This window comes from Sitophilus oryzae, unplaced genomic scaffold (genome assembly GCF_002938485.1).
Source record: "Sitophilus oryzae breed Bouriz unplaced genomic scaffold, Soryzae_2.0 scaffold_910_pilon_pilon, whole genome shotgun sequence".
NCBI lineage: Eukaryota > Metazoa > Arthropoda > Insecta > Coleoptera > Curculionidae > Sitophilus > Sitophilus oryzae.
The window spans coordinates 731,916-754,415 of NW_022147540.1; the positions used below are offsets into that span (position 1 = coordinate 731,916).

Below are 22,500 nucleotides of genomic sequence, written 5' to 3' on the forward strand. Positions count from 1 at the left end.
TTGGTTTTAATCTAAATTAAAAATAATAACTTTGGATTATACCGAGCGATCAACAATCGCCATTGTTTCTTAGCCTCAATCTATTGAGGTGTTTATTGAGGAGACTTTTTTTGTTCTTACTTAAATCAAAAAAATCTTAGATTTTTTGGCTGCATATTCTGCAGATAAAAATAAGTAAAATAGTTCGTATACATGTATGTCCTAAAATGCTTAGTTTCGGAGATACAGGGTGTAGAAGTGTCATTTTTATTTCGATTTTTTCCAAATAATTTCTGAAGTAACGTCAATATTTGGATGAAAATTTGCATCTGGCGCCACCTATATATATATATTTTAACTTCTTTGAAGAGTAATAACTTTTCGTCCATACCTGGATACGTTTGAGACATAGTGGAACTATTTGATTCTTAAGAGTTGTCTAAGATATATTTTTTTCAGAATGCTCCTGAGGCGCTACTAATCCTGTGCAGTTACCAACGAACAGTTCTTTCCATAAAATCAATAAAATGAAAAATATACGAAATAAAATAAATGTACTGATTTCTTTCGAAAATCGACAACTATGAAAATATGAAACCTTTCTGGACACAAACGGTACATTGTGAGACAGGAAATTGTAGAGAGAAATAAGCCCTATAACATAGGATACAACATTTTAATGAACAGTGCTTTCCATAAAATCAATAAAATGAAAAATATACGAAATAATATACATGTTCTGATTTCTTTCGAAAATCGACATCTATGAAACTTTGAACCCTTCCTGGACACAAACGGTACATTGTGATACAGGAAATTGTAGAGAGAAACAAGCCCTATAACATAGGATACAACATTTTAATGAACAGCGCTTTCCATAAAATCAATAAAATGAAAAATATACGAAATAAAATAAATGTACTGATTTCTTTCGAAAATCGACAACTATGAAAATATGAACCCTTCCTGGACACAAACGGTACATTGTGAGACAGGAAATTGTAGAGAGAAACAAGCCCTATAACATAGGATACAACATTTTAATGAACAGTGCTTTCCATAAAATCAATAAAATGAAAAATATACGAAATAAAATAAATGTACTGATTTCTTTCGAAAATCGACAACTATGAAAATATGAACCCTTCCTGGACACAAACGGTACATTGTGAGACAGGAAATTGTAGAGAGAAACAAGCCCTATAACATAGGATACAACATTTTAATGAACAGTTCTTTCCATAAAATCAATAAAATGAAAAATATACGAAATAAAATAAATGTACTGATTTCTTTCGAAAATCGACAACTATGAAAATATGAACCCTTCCTGGACACAAACGGTACATTGTGAGACAGGAAATTGTAGAGAGAAACAAGCCCTATAACATAGGATACAACATTTTAATGAACAGTGTTTTCCATAAAATTAATAAAACGAAAAGTATACGAAATAAAATAAATGTACCGATTTCTTTCGAAAATCGACATCTATGAAAATATGAACCCTTCCTGGACACAAACGGTACATTGTGAGACAGGAAATTGTAGAGAGAAACAAGCCCTATAACATAGGATACAACATTTTAATGAACAGTGCTTTCCATAAAATCAATAAAATGAAAAATATACGAAATAATATACATGTTCTGATTTCTTTCGAAAATCGACATCTATGAAACTATGAACCCTTCCTGGACACAAACGGTACATTGTGAGACAGAAAATTGTAGAGAGAAACAAGCCCTATAACATAGGATACACCATTTTAATGAACAGTGCTTTCCATAAAATCAATAAAATGAAAAATATACGAAATAATATACATGTTCTGATTTCTTTCGAAAATCGACATCTATGAAACTATGAACCCTTCCTGGACACAAACGGTACATTGTGAGACAGGAAATTGTAGAGAGAAACAAGCCCTATTTTAATGAACAGTGCTTTCCATAAAATCAATAAAATGTAAAATATACGAAATAAAATAAATGTACTTATTTAAATTTTACTTATAATAAATTTGGGAAATTTTATTTTTTTAAGTTAATCAAAAATTATGATAAAACAGTTTTTGTTCAGTCTAATAACTATTTAGACAACAAGTCAAATGTTTAATTTATGTCAATACTATTATTAGCCTTGTCTATTAGGTACTGATAATTTCGATTCCAAATATCTCGAGAACCATTACTTTTAGCGATTCTTACCAAGAGACCTTTTTTTCGTAGAAAACGTCGTAAATGTATATTTTTTTACTCAGTAGTTTTATACAGGTACGGACGAAAAGTTGTTACTCTTCAAACCAGTTAAAATATATGTAGGTGGCGCCCTCTACAAGTAGTAGAGGGCTATTGACATCAAAATCAAATTTCTTATGTGAAAAACTCCCTAGACACCAATTTTTATCCAAATATTGACGTTACCTCATAAATTATTTGGAAAAATTCGAAATAAAAATGAAACTTCTACACCCTGTACCTCCGAAACTAAGCATTTTAGGACATACATTTATACGAACTTTTTTACTTATTTTTATCTGCAGAATATGTTGCCGAAGTTTCCGGAACACAGTTCGGACCACCCTGTATAATATATGTCTTTCCCCTTTTCATTTCTACACATAAAATCGAAAACTTTCCTCTGAAATCTTCATCATTACCCGAACTTACTCTAAAATTCTTTATAAAAACACTCTTTCCTTGTCACAAACAACCAACGCAAGTCTGCTATCGACAAATCTAATTTAGCACCAATCGGATAGATGAAGTTTAGATCCAATAACGTCAATATAACGTCAGAAAAACGACGGTTATTCCATGTAGTCGTTAGAACCGACTCTATCTAACGTAATTTCCCAGTAGAAAATTGCCATTTTAATAAGCTTTCCTTCGATTTTCTTTAAAAATAACTACGATCGACACAATGCCACTTTATTTGATTACTTCCCGTTGGTATCGGTTTTTTGAGAAACAAGTTTGGACTTTTATTGGTTTGTTCTTTGTATGTTTAGATAATAAAAACCGCCGGGGAATGACAAACGATGATAATTTTGGCGAGGTCAAGCCCTAGACGTCATTTCTTGACCTATATTTTTTATATTGAGTAAATTTTTTATTTCCATAGCAACTGTCTTTATTGCCTTATATCTATAAAAAAATAGTAGATAAAATAGTACGTTAACCGCAAGGGTAGATTAAATGATACTTTAACAGCGAGGATAGGTTAAAAACTTTATTTCTTCTCGCACGTTTTTTAATTGCTTCCATTTTTGAGAATGTTTGTATTCCTTTTCATAAGTTATTCGGGAGTTAAATGGAAGTAGTTTGGATATGGTGTTTGTCGCCTCAGCCTGAATATCTGTTGGTAATTTGCTTATTTCGTTTTGAGCCATTTCTGGCTCCAATTCAATCAGCAATCGACACGAAAGAGAATTAAAAAATATTGTCTCAAAACCATAGACAAACAAATAAAAAGAGACTGACAAATCCCATGGTAAAGAGTGGGACCGCGTTCCCGTAGCGCAACTCAGAATAACAATTTTGAAACCAATTAGCAGGACCATGGCAGGACGTACGTCTTTATTGCTATCTTTCTTTATTATGTGTGCTTTATGTGAAAAAGAAAGAGATAGGTATAAAACGTATCATAAGACATTATCGCACATTCTGGCTGGCGGAAAATTTAAATTAGCCACTATTAGTAGTATTCTTTCATTCTGAAACTGAAAATCTTCACTTAAACTGATTTATTCCCTATACTACGTAAAGGGAACGTGGTGTAGGGAATAAATCAGTGTAAGTGAAAATTTGCAGTTTCTTTCAGAACGAAAGAATGCTACTATTATAAGGGAAATTATAAAAAAGGCAAAAATTGTACTGTTTTATTAACATATTTATTTATACATAAAAATAAATAAAATTTTTATAATATAATAACAAAAAATAACAGTGTTTGTTCCACCCCAGAAGAACTGACTGTTGCAGGAAACGATCGGCCAATTTTTTTAAACGGCATTAGAAATCTCATTTTCGAAAAAAACTACCTAATTGCAATAACAAAGTGAATATCCAAGCAAAGAAGACTTTACGAGAATCATGTTCCTGAGCCATTTTCAAGTTCAGTTTTAATCCTAAAACAAAAGTAAAATAGGTATATTAATAAAGTTTCTGGTTACTATAAACCAGCTATAAACTACCTACCCAAAAAATTAAAAAATTAATTGTATTAATTTGTTATGTTAAGAGAGGTTCGAAATATTTTTGACACTACTACTTCCACTTTTTTCTTAATAAGATGATAAATATAACTACTTACTTATATTTTACCGGGTGTCTTTGACATATCTATCAAAGAAAGGGGGCACCAATACATATAAAAAATAGATGATACTGGCTCCTGAAGCAAATAAAATAACAATTAGTATAACCTAAAATTATAAGTAACAAAATATAAATACCTATATGGAACAAAGGAATTTGTTCCCTATCCATATTCATAAGTCAATAAAATGGAGAGTTTAGAAAAAAAGGTAAATCACCAAAAGAAAAAATAACAAACATGACGAATTGTCATGATGTTGTCATCTTGGTTGTCATGATGACGAAAACGAAAGGCGATTGTTCTAATTTCTATTTAGAAATTACGTCTTATATGGCTGCTTCTTTCTCTCTTGTTATATTAGAATGAGATAGTGGGCCCAATAGACGCAATGCGCAGATCAACATAAATAGAACGAAATTTTGCGTTCTGAGTTGCGCTACGGGAACGTTGTCCCTCTCATTGCCATTTAATTTGCCAGCCTCTTTTTATTTGTTTGTCTATGCTCAAAACTGACAATTAAAGAGACAGCTTTATTTATTTGTCGAATTATACATATAGAAACCAACGCCAACCCAGCACAATATTTTTTCTACTCGTAATAAATTCCTTGAAATAATAATTTCTGAGTATTTTTTAAAACGTAACTCGCTACGGAAAAAATATTGTTTTATACAAGACGATAAAATTGCATTATCGTCTCCCGAAATTAATTCACTCGCGATTTCATCGCTCGTGAATTAATCTTTTCGGTCGACGATAAAATACCATTTTATCGTCTTGTATAAAAAATAACTATTAAATGGTGTTGTTTAGAGTTCAAGAAAAAAATGGAAATATATTTATGAGTCTGGAAACGGTTTATTCTTTTTTAATCTAAATTTTATGCGAATTTTTAGTAAAATGATATCTAGAGATTGACCTGCTATTATTAGTAAATTAGGAATTTTTGAAGCAATCAGTCTCAGGTTTCCTACGCCAGATATTATGTAAATTAAAGATCGCATTCAAAGTCCCCAAATAGTTTATCCGATACAGTTTCCATCTTCCTACATCAATTATCTATCCAGGGTTAATCTGGGAAGAAAATTACATTGCCAACTCGTAGAACTTTGTAATTTGACCTGATGTATCTCCAGCCAAAGCCCTTAAATTTATTAAACGTTTCGTTTCAGTTTGGGTGTGTTAAATTAATTTTGAGGGTGTCCTATGAGAAATATCATAGGTAGAACTAAATAAACTATCATTATACCTATTTATAACAAGGTGATATGCTTTTAAAATAAAGAAACGTCTGCACTGACAAAAAAAAACAAATTGATTTACTCTTATTGATATAACAGTATTTTTTTATCTAGTGGTAGGATGAAATAAATATCACAACATATTAGTAAAAGAATGACTGCTTGAACATCCTATACAGGGTGCTACAAATTCGAGGTACGAGCATTGGTATCTCCGTAACCGTAATAGATACGAACATAATTAAATTGGGGCAAAGTTGCGTGTTGGGATGTTCGCCAAGATGCCATTAAAAAAGTTTTAAAAATTTCAAGAATTGCTGAGTTTTTTTGGAAAAAACGGATTTTTTGGTAAATCAATTTTGTTCTTTTCTGTCGTTACTTTTTAGAAAATCAAAAAACTAATTACACATTCTCATAGCCACTTTATTAGGGCTATCTGATAGTCATCATATATCGGTTTAGAACGTCTTGCGACGTCGTCCGATGCCTAACTTCCACGTCTTCCGATCGTTCCATTGTCCCTCGCTTAGATTTCTGGCACTCATTGCTCTTGTGAGACCCTCCTTCCAAGTCTTCTTAGGTCTTCCACGTTTTCTTCGATGTTGGGGTATCCATTACATAATTTGTTTTGGAAGTCGTGTGTCAGCCATCCTCTGGACATGTCCGTACCACATAAGTTGTTGGCGTTCGATGTCGGTTGCCAAAGATCCCTCTATTCCTATCCTCTGTTGGATTTCTTCGTTTCGGACTCTATCTCTTCGGGAAATTCCTAAGGTTCTTCTATCCATTTCTACCGCTTCCAGTTTTTTTCGGTTGGCTTCCGTTATTCGCCAAGTCTCTGCACCATAAAGTAGACTGCTCTTTACCAGGGTCTCGTATATATTGATCTTCCGTTTCTTCCCTATTTCATTACTCCAAAATACTCCATTCAGACAGCCAATTGTTCTTCTAGCTTGTGATATTCGTTTTTTAATTTCTTTGTCATCTTTAGCTGTTGTATCAAATATCACTCCTAGATAGGTGTAGTCATTGCAGGCTTCTATCTCTTCATTTTCTAGATGTACGCTAGATAGTTCTGCACCAATAGGTAGATATTTAGTTTTTCCTGTATTTATTTCCAAACCCCATCGTTGATATTCCTCTTGTAGTTTCCTTGTCATGTACTCCAAATCATCTTTATCGTTAGCCATAAGAACTTGATCATCTGCGAACTGCAGGGTATATAGACGCTTCTACCCAAACAAGCGATGAAATTAATAAACCAAAGAATAATTATATTTTACAAACATCATTTATCTAAAACTTGATGTTTTTAAGGCTTTTTTAAGCTAAGAAAATAAAACAATTAAAATTTATTATTACACATTTTTTGTCGATTTTAAAATTAGGCAATTGAACTTCCAATCAGCAATCAGTTCATTAATTTCTATTAATTATTCACCCTTCATTTTCGTAACTCCATGACGCGAAAAATGGAAAAGTATTATTGATGTTAAATTTCTGAAAAATGAAGTTCATAAAATATCGAGTAAAATATTTAGTTGATTTTATTTTTGAAAGAGATTTTTAAAGGCTCATCGTGTTTACCAATTTTCACAACAGATAACAGATAAGGAAAAGTGTGGAAAAGGAAGTAATTTGGTTAATGATATCAAATCTTAATTTAATTTTAATTAAAGTTACTTTGTCTATGATTATTAAGCACAGTACTGTATGGAAAAACTCATTATACAGGGCAAGGTTCCAGGAAGAAGACCAAGAGGCCGCTCGCCCTCCCGATGGATAGACTAGCTATCAAAGATCACCCACAAGCCACTGCACGCGCTTGTGCATGAAGCACAAGACAGGGAATTATGGAGACAAACCTCACACATCACCTGACCACTACATTCCTCTTGTAGGAATAAAGACAGAGCGAGAAAGATTACGCACAGAAATTCTAATTAAATGAAGTTATTAAGTATTCTGAAAGCTGAAAGTTTAGTTCTAATTTGTTAACATTTTCGATACTTTTTGTGAGATTCTACTTGATATTGAGCGCAGCTGGAATGTATGTATTGGAGCTGCGCACACGCTGATCTATGTATTTTCAATAAAAGCTGCAGAACTTATAGTCTAATAGCTAGCAACGTTTTCGAGAAAGTATTTTAAGACGTCTGGCTCTTTGATATATCTTTTACTATGCTCTCTGGAACAGCATGCGGCCCTTCTGGCTGCCGATACCCGTTGCGTTTACTACTGCGCATCGGAAGCAGATCCTATATTTTTTATTAATTTAGTCCTATAAATTCTAGTATTGAATATAAATCGAACATGTCTCCATAGCGCAGTGCGTAGAGTTTTCGACCACGAACCGAAGATTCAGAGTTCAAGTCCGGGTCAGGTCAAAGACTTTTTTATTTTATTTTCCTTTATATTTTGATAGTAAAGTATTAAATAATTCTGGTAATTAAAAAAATATATATTTAATACTTTACTATCAGAATATAAACTAAAATAAAAATAAAAAAGTCTTTGACCTGACCCGGATTTGAACTCTGAATCTTCGGTTCGTGGTCGGAAACTCTACGCACTGCGCTATGGAGACATGTTCGATTTATATTCAATACTAGAATTTAAAGGACTAATAAAAATATAGGATCTTCTTTCAATGCGCAGTAGGGAACGCAACGTTTACCGGCAGCCAGATGGGCCGCACGCTGTTCTAGAGAGCATAGTAAAAGATGTATCAAAGAGCTAGACGTTTTAAAATACTTGTTTTTCCGACGTTGATAGCTCTCGTACTATTAAGCAACAATATTAATTTTTAACCTCTATAACGCAGTTTAACGGCAAAAAACTCGTCTTGATCTAATTCATGTCCAAAAAAATGAGTATAGACGAGACAAGTTTGCTGATTCCGACTATTTAGTGCTTTTGACATTTTATTGTAATGATAACGGTAATTTTAACTAAAAGATTTAATTTTAAATTTGTTAAAGAAATACTCAAAATAAAATTGAAAATGACGAACCAGATTAGCAAAGATAATCTCATGACAACTGGCAACATTTGCCATGACTACCAACATAGAGTTTTTTTTACCGTACAATTTACAGTACACGCCAACTTTGATTGATTTCTTTATAAACTTTGTATCCTTCATTGTGGAAAACAAATACCTCGATATACAGGGTGATCCAAACTGTATTCCTGAAACTTTGGCAGCATATTCTGCAGATAAAAATAAGTAAAAAAGTTCGTATAAATGTATGTCCTAAAATGCTCTCTCCTGTGTCATTTTTATTTCGATTTTTTTCAAATAATTTATGAAGCAACATCAATATTCGGGTGAAAATTGGTGTCTGGGAGATTTTTTGCATGAGAAATTTGATTTTATCCAAAAAAATCCTTATGGGTATTTCGCCACTGCACTGCAAGAAAAATCTACAAAATAAAATAGTTATTTTTTGTAAACACTTCTGCGTTAAACCTAAACGGACCCTGCTTGTCAGAAGTTGTGTTTACAGTAATAAAAATTCTGCCTAACAAAAGAAAAAAAATGCTTTAACGTTTCGAAAGCTTCTTCCGTCGTCGGAAGCAAAAAATATAAAGAATCAAGAAAAAAACTATTTAAAATATTTAAATTGAACTATTCGAGAACACTTTACTTTTTAAAACATATACGTCTACAAGAAATCGTTGACGTTTTGTTAAAATGACATTATATTTTTAAAATAAAAATAAATATAAATATAAAAATCATAATATAATGACATTATATTTTTTAATTAAATTTGATTTTGATGTCAATATGACTCTTACTTGTTGTAGAGGGCGCCACCTACATATATTTAACTGGTTTGATTATGATTTGATATTTAATAACTTATCGTCCGTACCTGTATAAAGGTACCGAGTAAAAAGGGAGTCATATTGACATCAAAATCAAATTTCCCATGTCAAAAAACGCCCAGACATGAATTTTCATCCAAATATTGACGTTACCCCAGAAATTATTTGGAAAGAATCTAAATAAAAATGAAACTTCTACACCCTGTATCTCCGAAACTAAGCATTTTAGACATACATTTATACGAACTTTTTTACTTATTTTTATCTGCAGAATATGCTGCCGAAGTTTCCGGAAGACGATTCGGACCACCCTGTATAGTATTTATTTAATGTCTAATCCACAAAATTAGTTATTTTAAATCTATTATTCCCCAAAGTATATACTCTGTTTTTTTTCTCAGGTAAGATTTCGACAGACGATGACAGAAGAAAAGGAGATGACGTCCCATACCAATCTATTTATTTTACTAAAAAAAGTTTCTAATAATTTTTAAGTTAACTATGGATGGGTTTAAATATAAATCCGTCATGCGTCGTCTCTTGTTGTTTTTAACCAGTTTTATTGGTTTATTTCAAAAATGACAGATCGTATTTCAATTTCATTGGTTTGCCGGAACGATGAACGACAAACGGACGCCGATGCGTATGAACTCGCCTTTAGATTTTTGACTCTTGTCAAAGTCTTGCCAAATTAGAGGTTATAATTTTGTGTCAACTTTTGTCAGTTTTATGAAATACCCTGCGTTTTGGAAGATGATGCATTTTGATTCGTGTTATTACGTGTGTTTTGTATCTTTTGAAGCCAAGTGGAGGAAAAATCGAGTGAAAACTAACTGTAGACCCAGAGCACAGTTTATGGTTAATACTCGCTGCTCAGGCAAAAAGTCTTTTACACCAATAAAGTTACCATCTTTAAAGTTCGTATACCATCTCGTCGTAGATAAGTGCATATCGAATATGGTAGAAGGACCATACTAAACACATACTAAAAACTGAAGTAGCTGTAAAATATCGACATCACACAATAGGTAAATAATGGATTTTAGTACTGCACAAGAAAAATAATGCCAAAGGTACTGGTTTAAAAAAATTAAGATTAAAGTTAATTAATCAACCTTTAAGTGTGCTTTAAGGTACCTATAAAATTTGGTAAGTGTTATTAATAATAAAATAGTTTGTTTTATTTGTGTTGTTTTATTTATTCCTGCGGAATATTACAAATTTGTATTTGTACATAAGTTATGTGGATAAATATAATCATAAATACGGGAACTTTCATAAAGCTTGAACGAAAATAAGTAAGAAATAGTTCTTTTTTGTATTTTTTTGGTATGTGGTGTCTTGTTCTTGTTTGTTTTGTATTAACACATACCATTTTTTATTAAATTAAATAACTCGATTACATTTTTTCAGTTTTATACAGTTTTTTTCAGAATATTTTGAAGTGATCACTTGTCATTCAAATTTTAAATATATTAATTTCCTGCTATACGTTCCAGTTGTACCAACTTATTTCTTTGTAAAATAAAATAAACTACTTTGAAATTAAAATGACAGACACATCTATCACTGTCAAGGATCTTCTCGTTGGACAGACTATACCTAAAAATACTCAGTATTCGAGCTTAGGATAAAACAAACTAAAAAACAAGGCTTCCATAGAAAGTCACATTTACTTCTCCGAGTTTGCAAATTGATTTTACCGAATTTTCCTTCTCTAGCGTTCGTTCTCAAACAACTCCAGGAATAGAATAGACGAACTGATAACGACACGGTAAAAGAAGATCGGTAAAACGTCACTCTAAAAGACATTTACATTCCTCCGGAATTTTCCCGGAGCTAGAGTTTCTCTTATTTTGCTTCTATTCAGACTTCCGTCACTATTTTCTTTTCTATTATCTATAATTCAGCGTCGTTGCCATTGAGGAAATATTTTCCCTGTTTCTGATAGTTAAACAACGAATTAAATGAATATTCTTAGTATCTGTGTTGAAGTTGACGGAACTACCATACGATCGAAAAAAAAGGCGTCAAAGACGGCTGGGGAATAATAATCGATGACAATTTTGGCGAGGTTAAGCCCTAGACGTCATTTACTTAGCCTCTGCTCTTTTTACTCTTTAACGTAGCTTACTATCTGCCAGTTGGCCTTAAGGTATAGTTAAAAATTCCAGGAAATATTTTTTTTTGAAAATAGATTTGTGATCATACGGTATTACATAATATTAGTATTTTTTATATGTAAGATAATCAGTATGTGAAGTGTAAAGTATCTAAAGTCTTTTAAAACTAAAATATAATTTTTTGAATAAACATTTTTGCAAGATTGCACGATTCACATACGAGATGATGGTCCCAAAATCAACTAGTAATTTATTATTTGAATAAAAATTTAAAAATGTCAATAAAGTGGTTGTTTTGTCAGATTGTAAATTTGTATTAATACATTGCCTAATAATAAGCAATTGTGGATAATAATAATAATAATTCAATATTGTTATCACGATTACACAGCTACGTTATCATAAGCCTTAAACATAGAGCGACGACACAGAAAAACCTTATTTTCTTTCATACAATTCTTTATTTAGTTTCTTATTTTATCAATTATTTTTAGCATTGTCATTAATTTTAGTTATTCTATTGTTTAGTTAATTTTAAACTCTTATTTAAGTTGTGTATTAAACTGAAGAAGCACATAACGAGTAGGTATAGAATAATCTTCATATGTGATGAAAGCCATATGAAAAACACTAAAAATATTTAAAATTTCCAATTCATTTCCCATTTGTTTTGCGGATCAGAATTGTAGGAAAAAAGACAGGGCGACCATCAAAACACAACAGTCACAGCCAATCACAGTTGCTTTCTATTTATTTTTTATTTTACTATTACTTAACAAAGAAAGAAAAATATACCGTGTGTGTCTCAAAAGTGGCTCACCCCTATAACTTTTTAATTTTTTCAGATAAAAAAACGAGATTTCACATCTATTTTTCCAAGGCGTTAGTGAGGGCTGTAAGAGCTATTAAGAGATGTATCTTCCGCAGGAAGCATCTTAGGGCATACATTCTTATGAAATTTTTCTTTTATTTTTGTGTGTACTACCACCAACTGAAGTTCGATACATAATTTTTTAACACCCTGTATAATTAGTTATTAAAATAAACGTCATCTTGCATTAATAAGGGTTCTTAATAAAAGGAATATTATCTAAAAAGTGTGAAGGTTTACTGCATTGTATAATATCGATATTATCTATAAACAACACATCATAACTCAAACTGTTTTATTTTTATATCATCTGGCCACTTCAATGTATTTTTAGTAAATTTAAATAGAAAGCAACTAGACGTACACCAATCACATCAACAAACAAACACAAAATAAGAAAACAATAACACTAACACGGACAATAACAACAGCCACTCTAAACGAATAAAACCAAAAAAAAAAAAATAAAAAAAAGAGAAAAGACAAACAGAAACAACGGCCAATCGAGCCAGTCTCGTGCAGCGATTCGTACTTTCCGGCAGGGAGATGGACCGGTGGCCTGGGCTGCCGTGCCTCGACCTCGATCCGAACCCGGTCAGGCTCTTCATGCCGGCGAAGATGCGTCTGCGCATCGACGTGGCGTCTTGGGGCGCAGCCGTGGCCATGGAGGAGGGCGTGGCCGGTTGCTGCGCGCCGCCGACCTGGTGCTTGCTGCGCCGAGGGTCTGTACAAGAGAGGCGAGGCGGGGATTAAGAGACGGCGCTTAACAGGGGGATGGTGTGGGATGGAGGCGGAGTTAAACGGCGTAATGCAGTAAACAGAGACACAGGATAAGGGTGTTTCTTTTTCGAAACGTAATAAACAAGCTTCAATAAACTTAAATTTCATTAAGGCTGTATTCCGTTGCAAAACCAGGCGAACCAGACCGGTAGTTACACTTTAACTTGGTTTTCGCTTGGAAAGCAGAACGGTTCTGCTCCAGTTAGTGGTTGTAGTCTAGAGGTTGCTTTTTTTTTATCTAGATCGCTTGCTTTTTCATTGCCTTCTATCCCTTAATGAGTCAGCACTCAGAGTAGGAGGACTTTATTTTCTTTGCCTAATAAGATGGCTAAGTCATAAAGTTAACAGTATTCCAATAATTTTACTCATATTATGATTGCTAGCTCTCAGCCTATTATATGTACTTTTCTTTACTGACTATTAAACACCCATTTTTTTGCTTGTATGTCTTCTGTCTTCTTAGTAATTCACATTACTATCTAATGTTATTGAAAACATGGTTGCAAAAAAAAACGATGACACTACTTAGAGGAAGCTAATTTCTATTTAGACTAAACAGGTTTTGACACCTTTTTATAATACGGTTAATAGCTAACATATCAAAATTGATAAAGCCTGTATTTGACTCTTATTCTATTCTTGTTTAATAAAAGTTCAAGTTGAAATAGACCTCCCTAGAGGGACCTTTTATTTCAGACCATATTCAATTTCTAGATTTTATGCCTGTGTCTCTCATACTACACTAGATCATAAATAAGTATACATTTTACTATTCTTTATATATCTTTCTCGTAATGGCTTAAATGATGTATGATGAAAGTATAAAATCAATCTATATACTTAGAAGATCCTAGTTACTAGGCTAACAGCCTAAATTAACAAGAAATTCTAATTAGGCGGTTTCTATAAATACAATATGCCTGTAGTAATACTAAACTGGCAGTTGGAAAATATCCCTTCTATAAAATTCAGTAAAATTGAATAATGAAAACGACAAAATAAATCACTAAAATTTAAAAAATAAAAAAAATTAAAATTAATGTAACCAATAAAATTCCGACTTATTATTGTGTAAATTATTAACAAAATCCGGTGAAAATGCAAGAAATAAATTATATTCATACTCAAATAATTACAAATAATATAGGTATTCAAAAACAAAAAAAAATATTAACAATAATTATATTGCGCAAAACTTTATTTGAATTTTCCATTTCAACGATTTGCATGTTGGTGATTTCATCAGCTGAAAACAATACATTTATATTGCTTTCATTTCAGGTTTATCAGAATAATAAATACGATTATGCATTTATGAAATATTACAGATCATAAATGCTAATTACTCGATTATAATAAATATCATCGATGAATCTATGGAGATATTAAGGTTCCATACAGCGTGTACATGAAAAGTTTGTATAAAATTCTACCATATTAAATATTTGTAGAGCTAAAATATATATACAAATAATACCCTTCTAACAAAATTTTCTTTAATAGTGTTGAATATACAGGGTGTCCTATATTGATATCGCGTAAACCAAAACAAAAAAAAACGATTTTTTTCGGATATCATCAACGTCATCATTTTCAGTTTATTCAACCATTTCCAATTATGGTATAGCCTGCCTTATATTTGATATTCTCATTGTTGACTTTATCAGACAGTTTCAATTCTGTGTTATTAGAAGTTTCAATTCTTCTGATTTTTACAACAGCTAGGATTTCACAGTTATCTAGTTTCTGTCCAATAATACCTTTGAGTCCACCGGGACCCGAAGTTTCACCATCTAGTTCTTTTACTAAAATTTAGTATGGAAATTCATTTAAATTTAATAAACAAATTAACCATTGTAAGGGACGTTTTAATTCTTTTTCCAACAAACAAATAACGCCATCTTTCACTCCCGTATTCAAAACAGTTCCATCTGTCCCAACTGCTACTAAATCGGAAAGTTCGGTCAAGTCAAACTTTTCTTTCAAGAAATTAACCAAAGACCGTTGTATATGACATACAGATTCGCTTTCCGATGTGACATAGCCCAAATATTTAGAACCGGGTTCACTTAGAATAGAAATATGTTCTTCCACAACGCGTTTTCCCTTCCTTTTATTCTTATCGTAAATAATAGTAGACCCAAGAAGCATTTTTTGTTTTATAAGTGTGTTAAGAAACTTCCCAACACCATATTATACAACCTAAACGCATCTACAATGGTTGTCGTGAGTTATTGGTAACCATTATATAACACTTATATGCCCTAAACGGTCCATTTTATAACTGTTCCTATGGTAACCCTTAACACTCAAAGTGTGCAACCAAAGTCCTGAACACTTTCTCAACACCTTTATATATCCTATCGAGTTACCGCTATAAAACTGAAAAAGGGTATATAATAGTTATATAGTGGTGTTGAGAAGGTTCCCAGAGACTACTTCCATAGAAATATCACGCATGCGCGTTTTTTGAAAATATACTTGTTTCTTTCTCACTAACTACTATAATATTTGCCTCTTTTTTAAGATAAAAAGCAGATATGATCTTATTGCTGCAAGTTGTCCTACGCAGATAATCCAGACCAGAAACAAAAGAGACAAAATGACGCCATCCCTGTCATAGCCTACAAAAGCGTTTGCGTTATGCAAATGACTTTATAGAAATTACTGGCTTAATAAAATCTATTGTGCCTAGCCAGAGTACTAAATACATATGCGATATTAAATTTACTGTGTGAAAATCAATTTTACCTCCAAAAAACACATGCGCCCCCAAAAGCAGAATTATTTAATAGATTTTTTATAAACAAAAAAAATATGGTAAAATTTTGTAATGAAAGTCAAATTTATTAATACAAATAATAGAACATACGACTTTTTTAATACATAGAAATAACTGGCAACTGGCCAAAATATAGTTTTGTACCAGTTTTCAACGTTATCTTAGAAATACTCATTGTAGCCAAAAATGAAGACATCAATAATAATGGCGTCCATTATATTTAAAGTGCTATATATTACTTTAGGGTCTATAACATACTCATCGACCATTATATAAATTTGGTTACTTAAGGTTGCGTAAATGAGTTTGGGTTATTTAAAACACCAATTTTAGTGTTTTATACAACTAAAGGTAATACAAATCACCATTATGAATGCCGGGGTGTTTATGGCTACTTTTAGTCACCCAGAAAACCTTTATGTAACCCGTGGTGTCGACTGTAGCGACTCCCTGCGAACGAAGTTTGACATTACAGCAATTTGACAGAAAATATGCAGAAAACAAAACATAACCTCATAAAATTGTTAAAGTTGAAATAGACCTCTTTGGTACAATTTGATCTATATTTAAAGACCTGTTTTGGTACAATTTGATCTATATTTAAAGTGGTAGCAGTTTGCAAAAGAGTTCTAGGGTCCTTTGGTACTTTGGTAGAACAGTTATGAATGAATTGACTATAGAAAAAAGTTCTTTAAGTGTAGAATGTGTAATGTTAAAGCGCAAAGCTCACTCTCTTATGTAAGAGAATGCCTTAACAAGCATATTCCTGTTTCTGATCGTTTTGGCAACTTTCTGTTGGAAATATCTCAGGTTGATCCTGATCTCTGCTTGTGGATGGTAAATTTGCATGTTGGCTTTCAATATTGGTAGATGTAGTTTGAATAAGGTTTGGATTATTCCTATTTTTTTAAATTCTGAAGAACCTTCCTCTTGAACGTAGATGTATTTTTGTGTTTTGTCCAGATTATTTTTTTATTATTCATTATAATACCGAATTGCTTTGCTTGCTAATATATTATTTGTTTTGATTATATTAACAATTTGAGGTAATGTCATTAGGTTTGATATTCGGTAACTACAGGTTATATAAAGCATGCAAACATTTGAAAGGTGTAAAAAAACGATTTGAGGGAACAATTATATAACTTGTAGTATTATTGGTTACATAATGGTTCTTAATAACACCTTTAGTTATATAGTGTATATCTTGCGTACCTTTATAACACCTAATACCAGAAGTTATATAAAATAGATGTGAACACCTTTATAAAACCTTACTATGAAACCTTTAGTAACAAGAACCTGTAGTTTTATAAGGAAAGTGATAAACAACATTACAAGGTTACTATTAGTGATAAGTAACCAACGCTACACTTATATAAATCAAAACACTCTAAGGTACCAATGAGACATTTATTAAACCTTTATATAACTAACCTTGAGAATATATAACCTAAAGGAACTTAAAATGTTACTTGGGGAGTCTTTTCGACCATCAAAAACACGCCTAGTGCCACGGATGGTAGTTTATCATGCAGGTGGACAAGTTTCAAATATATTGAGGAACCGGAATACAATAATTTAAGTGATTTAGTTTGGACAACATTACTGGGTTATATTTTATAGTCATGTTAAGCAGTGTGTTAAAGGTAAAAGATAAATAATTATCAAATATGTTGACGGGCAAACAAACTAATATTTTTGAAAATATCTCAGGTTTTAAGGCCCGTGAGGAACCTGAAGATACAAAGGCAGGGGGCTCAGCTTTTGAGAAAAAAAAATTACTTATCTAAAGGCACAATTTGAGGCTTGTGTGAAAATATTTTGGAAAAATAATTTTTTTTCGTTCCACCCTAGTGTCCATCCAGGTTTCGAATGTTTTTTTCTTTAGATAAAGTGGCAGTCTAGGTTTGAATATGATTGAGTTTCTTCCATAAGTACTCCATGATAATTTAACTCTTCTGTTTTTCTGGTAGTAGAAATCCCGAGCTGTGTATTAGTTGTCCCAAATTTATATATTCTTCTACTATTTCCAGAGTTTTGTCCTATCCATTTAAAATAGCATAACTTTACATTTGTAACTAATATTGTACCAATGCATTGGTTTTTATTAAAAAAAATTATCAAGAAGAAAATTTAAATTAAAATATACGTTATACCATGTATATCAAAACTATCTGAGCTATCCAAAACTATACCAAAACTGTCTATTGAGTCATAATATATTATTTTAGCTCCAAAAATTGTCAAGCGGAATTTTCTACAGACCTTTTAAACACCAACTGTATTTATTAGTGTTAGTTAAAATTATAAAAATGCACACCGAAAATTAAAACAAACATGAAATGTTGTTAGTGTATATTATAAAGTACAATAAAATGATTGCACGTGTATAGCTACACAACAAAATTATAACAAACTTACCACATTTTTTAGTTAATATATACATTTTTTTAATACAGAAATAACTTATTTAACCAATGGAAAATAAATATTTTTTTGGGGGGGATTAAAAATTCGTTTTTGCAAATCAAACAGGAAAAAGCTTCCTGAATTAATTCGTCCTCCAGATTGGACACGGCCAAAAATTGGAGTAAATTGAAAATTCTGTTTGTCCCCAAAAAAAGGGGTTTGGGTAAACAAGCGAGATCACAGAGAATTATTAAGTATAAAAACATCGATTGCTGTTTTACAAGTTATTGTCGTAGTGTACAGAGTAAAGACAATATAACGGTTTAGTTTAAATAATTTTTTAAGAAGAAAAATAATGATTTATAATTTTTATCAATTAAATAACTCCGTAAATTTAAGTGCTGGCAAAATCAATAAAAAATATCAGTATTTATTAAAAAAAATAACTGCTATTTTCAACTAATAATTAAAAAAAATACTCAGATGCCAAAAAAAGCAATTGAGAAATTATTTTATATTATAACCAGTTGAAGCCTGACGCATCCGCCACGACCGACATCAGGAGCACAAATTACCTATAACAGATGCGAAAGAAAGCGACTGCATCGGAAACCGCTCGGCAAACCCAACACGCCTATTGAGTGGTGTAAATACACCAGTTGTTTAGTCCGGAAACCTATGCTGTGTCGTATTCGCTTGCTGGAATGACATAGTGCGTGGTTATATGTTTCTTTTTAAAAATGCGTGTAGGATTTTTGTTGAACTTTTGAACTGTTATTTCTAAGTTTTGGTAATTTGTATATCTTATTTAAAATGGGATGCAAATGTGTTTATTTATAAGGAAATAAAAAGTTATTTATAGTATAAAAAATTAATTTATTTAACAAAATTTAATTAAAAATGTGACAAAATAGTTACCTTTCTATTGGTTCTATCGGACTTTTTTCGACTATATAAATCTTTATTTGTAAACTTTAATACATCAAATATTTTCAATCTAATAAATCATTTAATGATGTGAATAAGAGGAAATTTCTCACATGGTGGTCAAATTTTATAGTTTTCATTGCCATTTCAAACAGCCTCTGAGAAATGTTTTCAACTCAAAATGCCTTTGACTTTTAAAACAAAAAACGACAAAATCGAGCCTTTAATTATGTTTTCAAGGGTCTTCAAATAAAAAGGGTCTTCAAATACATCAATGTGATATTTGTCTAAAATTTGCAAAAGAATCCGAATCTCTGGATAACTCGAAATTATTTACCCATTTAAAAGCCTTTGATCATGAAAGTGGAAAAATTTGTTCATTTTATTTACAGGCTGGAAAAATTATTTATATTAAATTTTGATGAGTTTTGCACTGAAGAAAATATTCAGAGGCTGTTTGATATAATGAAAACTATAGAATTTGACCACCCATGTGAGAAATTTCCTCTTATTTACATCATTAAATTATTTATTAGATTGAAAATATTTTATGCATTAAAGTTTACAAAAAATAAAGATTTATATAGCCGAAAAAAGTCCGATAGAACCAATAGAAATGTAACTATTTTGTCACATCTTTAATTACATTTTGTTAAATAAATTAATTTTTTATACTATAAATATCATTTTTTTTCCTAATCTCCTACGAGCTGATATAATATGACGAGCAATCTATTAAATTACTGTGAGATTATACAGAAAAGTCCACAGACTTCGAGACATAGGAAAATCAAGTCCATTTAGCGTTTGTCCAAATTTTGACAAGTTTTCAAAAATGACAGTTTTGTTTAGACTGACGTTTAATTTCACCTGACTTCTCAGTGAATGATTTCTTTTTAGTGGGTATATAAAATCTAAAATTTACGGCCATGAAGAAATTCAAAACTTGGAGCAGTTAAGGCAGAAAATATTTAATGCCTTTGACACTGTCACCCCTGATATGTTATCCAATGTGAGGAGGGATTTTATGATCGTTTGGGTTATTGTTTAATGCAAGAGGGAGGCACTTTTGAACAATTTTTGTAATTTTTTAAATTTCATTATCCTGTTTTTTTTACCGTTTACCCATTACCTACCTTGACGAACATGGGAAAACGAAGGTCCTTTTCAGGACCACAAATATTTTGATTGAGAAAATTGGTAACTTTTTTTTGGATTAAAAAACAAAGGTTGTTAATATAATACCAATTTAAAAGTGTTTTAGTAGTTTTAATACACACTATAATATAAAATTTATTATTATTATAATGTACAGTATTAATACTATTGTTCATTCGAAATGGCATTAAGACCCAATTGCAACAATGATTTAAATTTTTCTTAAAGATAAGTAGAGCTTAGAATGAGCTGTATTTATATTTACTTAATATTCACCTTAAATGAGGGAATTTGACTGATACAATTTTTGAATTTGAATTGTTTTTAATGATACTAACAATTTTAGTTCAATTTTTAATAAAATTTATTTAATATTAATAGAAATCCAAGAGATTTGAAACCACTTTTAGCGATTTATAACATTCTCAAATGAATTACAGGCGCCCTTATTTTCTATGAAAATCACACAGCTTTTTTCATAGTCGCTGCAGTTGCTATAGCTATAAAAAACTAATTTTTTAAGGTGTGAAAATTGCGACACACGCTAAATGGACTTGATTTTTCGTATGTCTCGAAGTCTGTGGACCTTTTTGTATGCCTCGATAACATATTGGTGCAGATTATTTTCACCCAAACAAATAATAACCCAAACTATACATTGATGCGGATTGTCTATGAACTCTTTCTGAAGGTCACAGAAACCTGAACGCGTAATTCGGTGTTCTTTCGCATCTGTTATAGGTAATTTGTGTCAGGAGAAAAATACTTTTTAATATACTTAAAAAATACTTTTAACAGTCAGATTTCCGCCACTAGAGTAGTAGGAACAAAGAACTTGAAGGAATTGGACCGTTGTCTCTGTTCATACTATCTTTACATTTATTAATTCAGATGCTTTCATTTGCATCTAATTGCCTGTAATTTGAGACTTGTTTAAGTAATTTTAAGTTATTAAGATCAATACAATGTTCTTTATCAACAATATGTTCGGCAACGCAAGATTTATCAGGTCTACCATATCTTATCTGAGCTAAATGTTCTTTAAATCTAGTTAATATTGATCTTCTAGTTTGCCCAACATATTTCTGATTACAATCTTTACAAGAAATTTCATAGGATAAAACACCTCTACTGGAAAGGTCGGGTATTTATGAAATTTCTTGTAAAGATTGTAATCAGAAATATACCAGGACTTTACTGTATCCAAACTATTTAAAAACGCAAGTCAGGGAATTCAAGATGTCTTGTTTCTCAAATTAATATATTTTCTTAAAAAATATGCAATAATTGTTTTGAGTGGTTTATTTGCATGAATATTTATTGTGATTAAGTTAAACTGCATTGTGCAAACATTTCAAAAGAAATACAGCTATCATTCTTCTGTGCTTGGGAGTTTTTTGGGTTTGAAGAGATGATAAAATTTGCAAAGTTATTATGGTTTTGAGGTACATATTTTGTATTTTATTTAATGTATTATTCTAATAGATAACATTTTTATGTGTCATTTACAAAACTCTGTAGTTATTTTTTGTGAATTTTTGAAGCATAAATTATCATAAATATCTTTATGTTTTATTATACATACATTATGCAGAATGGCAGGAACTGGGAGACAAAACCGCTGAATTTCTATGGCACATTTCCCTTCAATTCAATCAGAGAAATTTATTCAACAAGAACTAAATTAAACTCTCTTGGTGCATATCAATTCTCTGCTAAATCCACTGCTGCACCAGTATAGTGCATTTGAAATTGTAAATAGCAATGCATCTCTCACAGAAAGAACGCTAGACCGTTCATCCAATGAAACATTGAAGTATTTTTTTACTGTTAAGTGTTTTTCTATGTGGCGTTTTTTGCAAGAGAGAAAAAATGTGGTAAATACTAGAGGGATGGGGGTAGTTTTTAACATTCTCGTACTTTTCCGTGATTTTTGTGAAAGTCAAATGTTAAAGCGCTTAACAAAACATTGACACCCAAAATCTCATTCAAATCGGAATAACGGCTCTTAAAATATCTAAAAAAATGTGTTTATTTTTTAAAATTTGACGCCCTCTAGCCGAGAAACTA

The 22,500-nt window shown here is 31.4% G+C and overlaps 1 protein-coding gene across 7 annotated transcripts in view; it reads right to left on the minus strand.

The window, feature by feature from the left end:
- LOC115890735 overlaps positions 1-22,500 on the minus strand; it is a 354,534-nt gene that overhangs the window by 46,513 nt on the left and 285,521 nt on the right. For 5 of the 7 annotated variants that reach the window (XM_030911047.1, XM_030911049.1, XM_030911051.1 and 2 more), the window contains one exon: positions 12,904-13,095. The exons of the other annotated variants lie outside the window; for them this stretch is intronic. In XM_030911047.1, the coding sequence (XP_030766907.1) occupies positions 12,904-13,095 (192 nt within the window). The remainder of the gene's footprint in view (positions 1-12,903; positions 13,096-22,500) is intronic. 7 annotated transcript variants of the gene reach the window in all.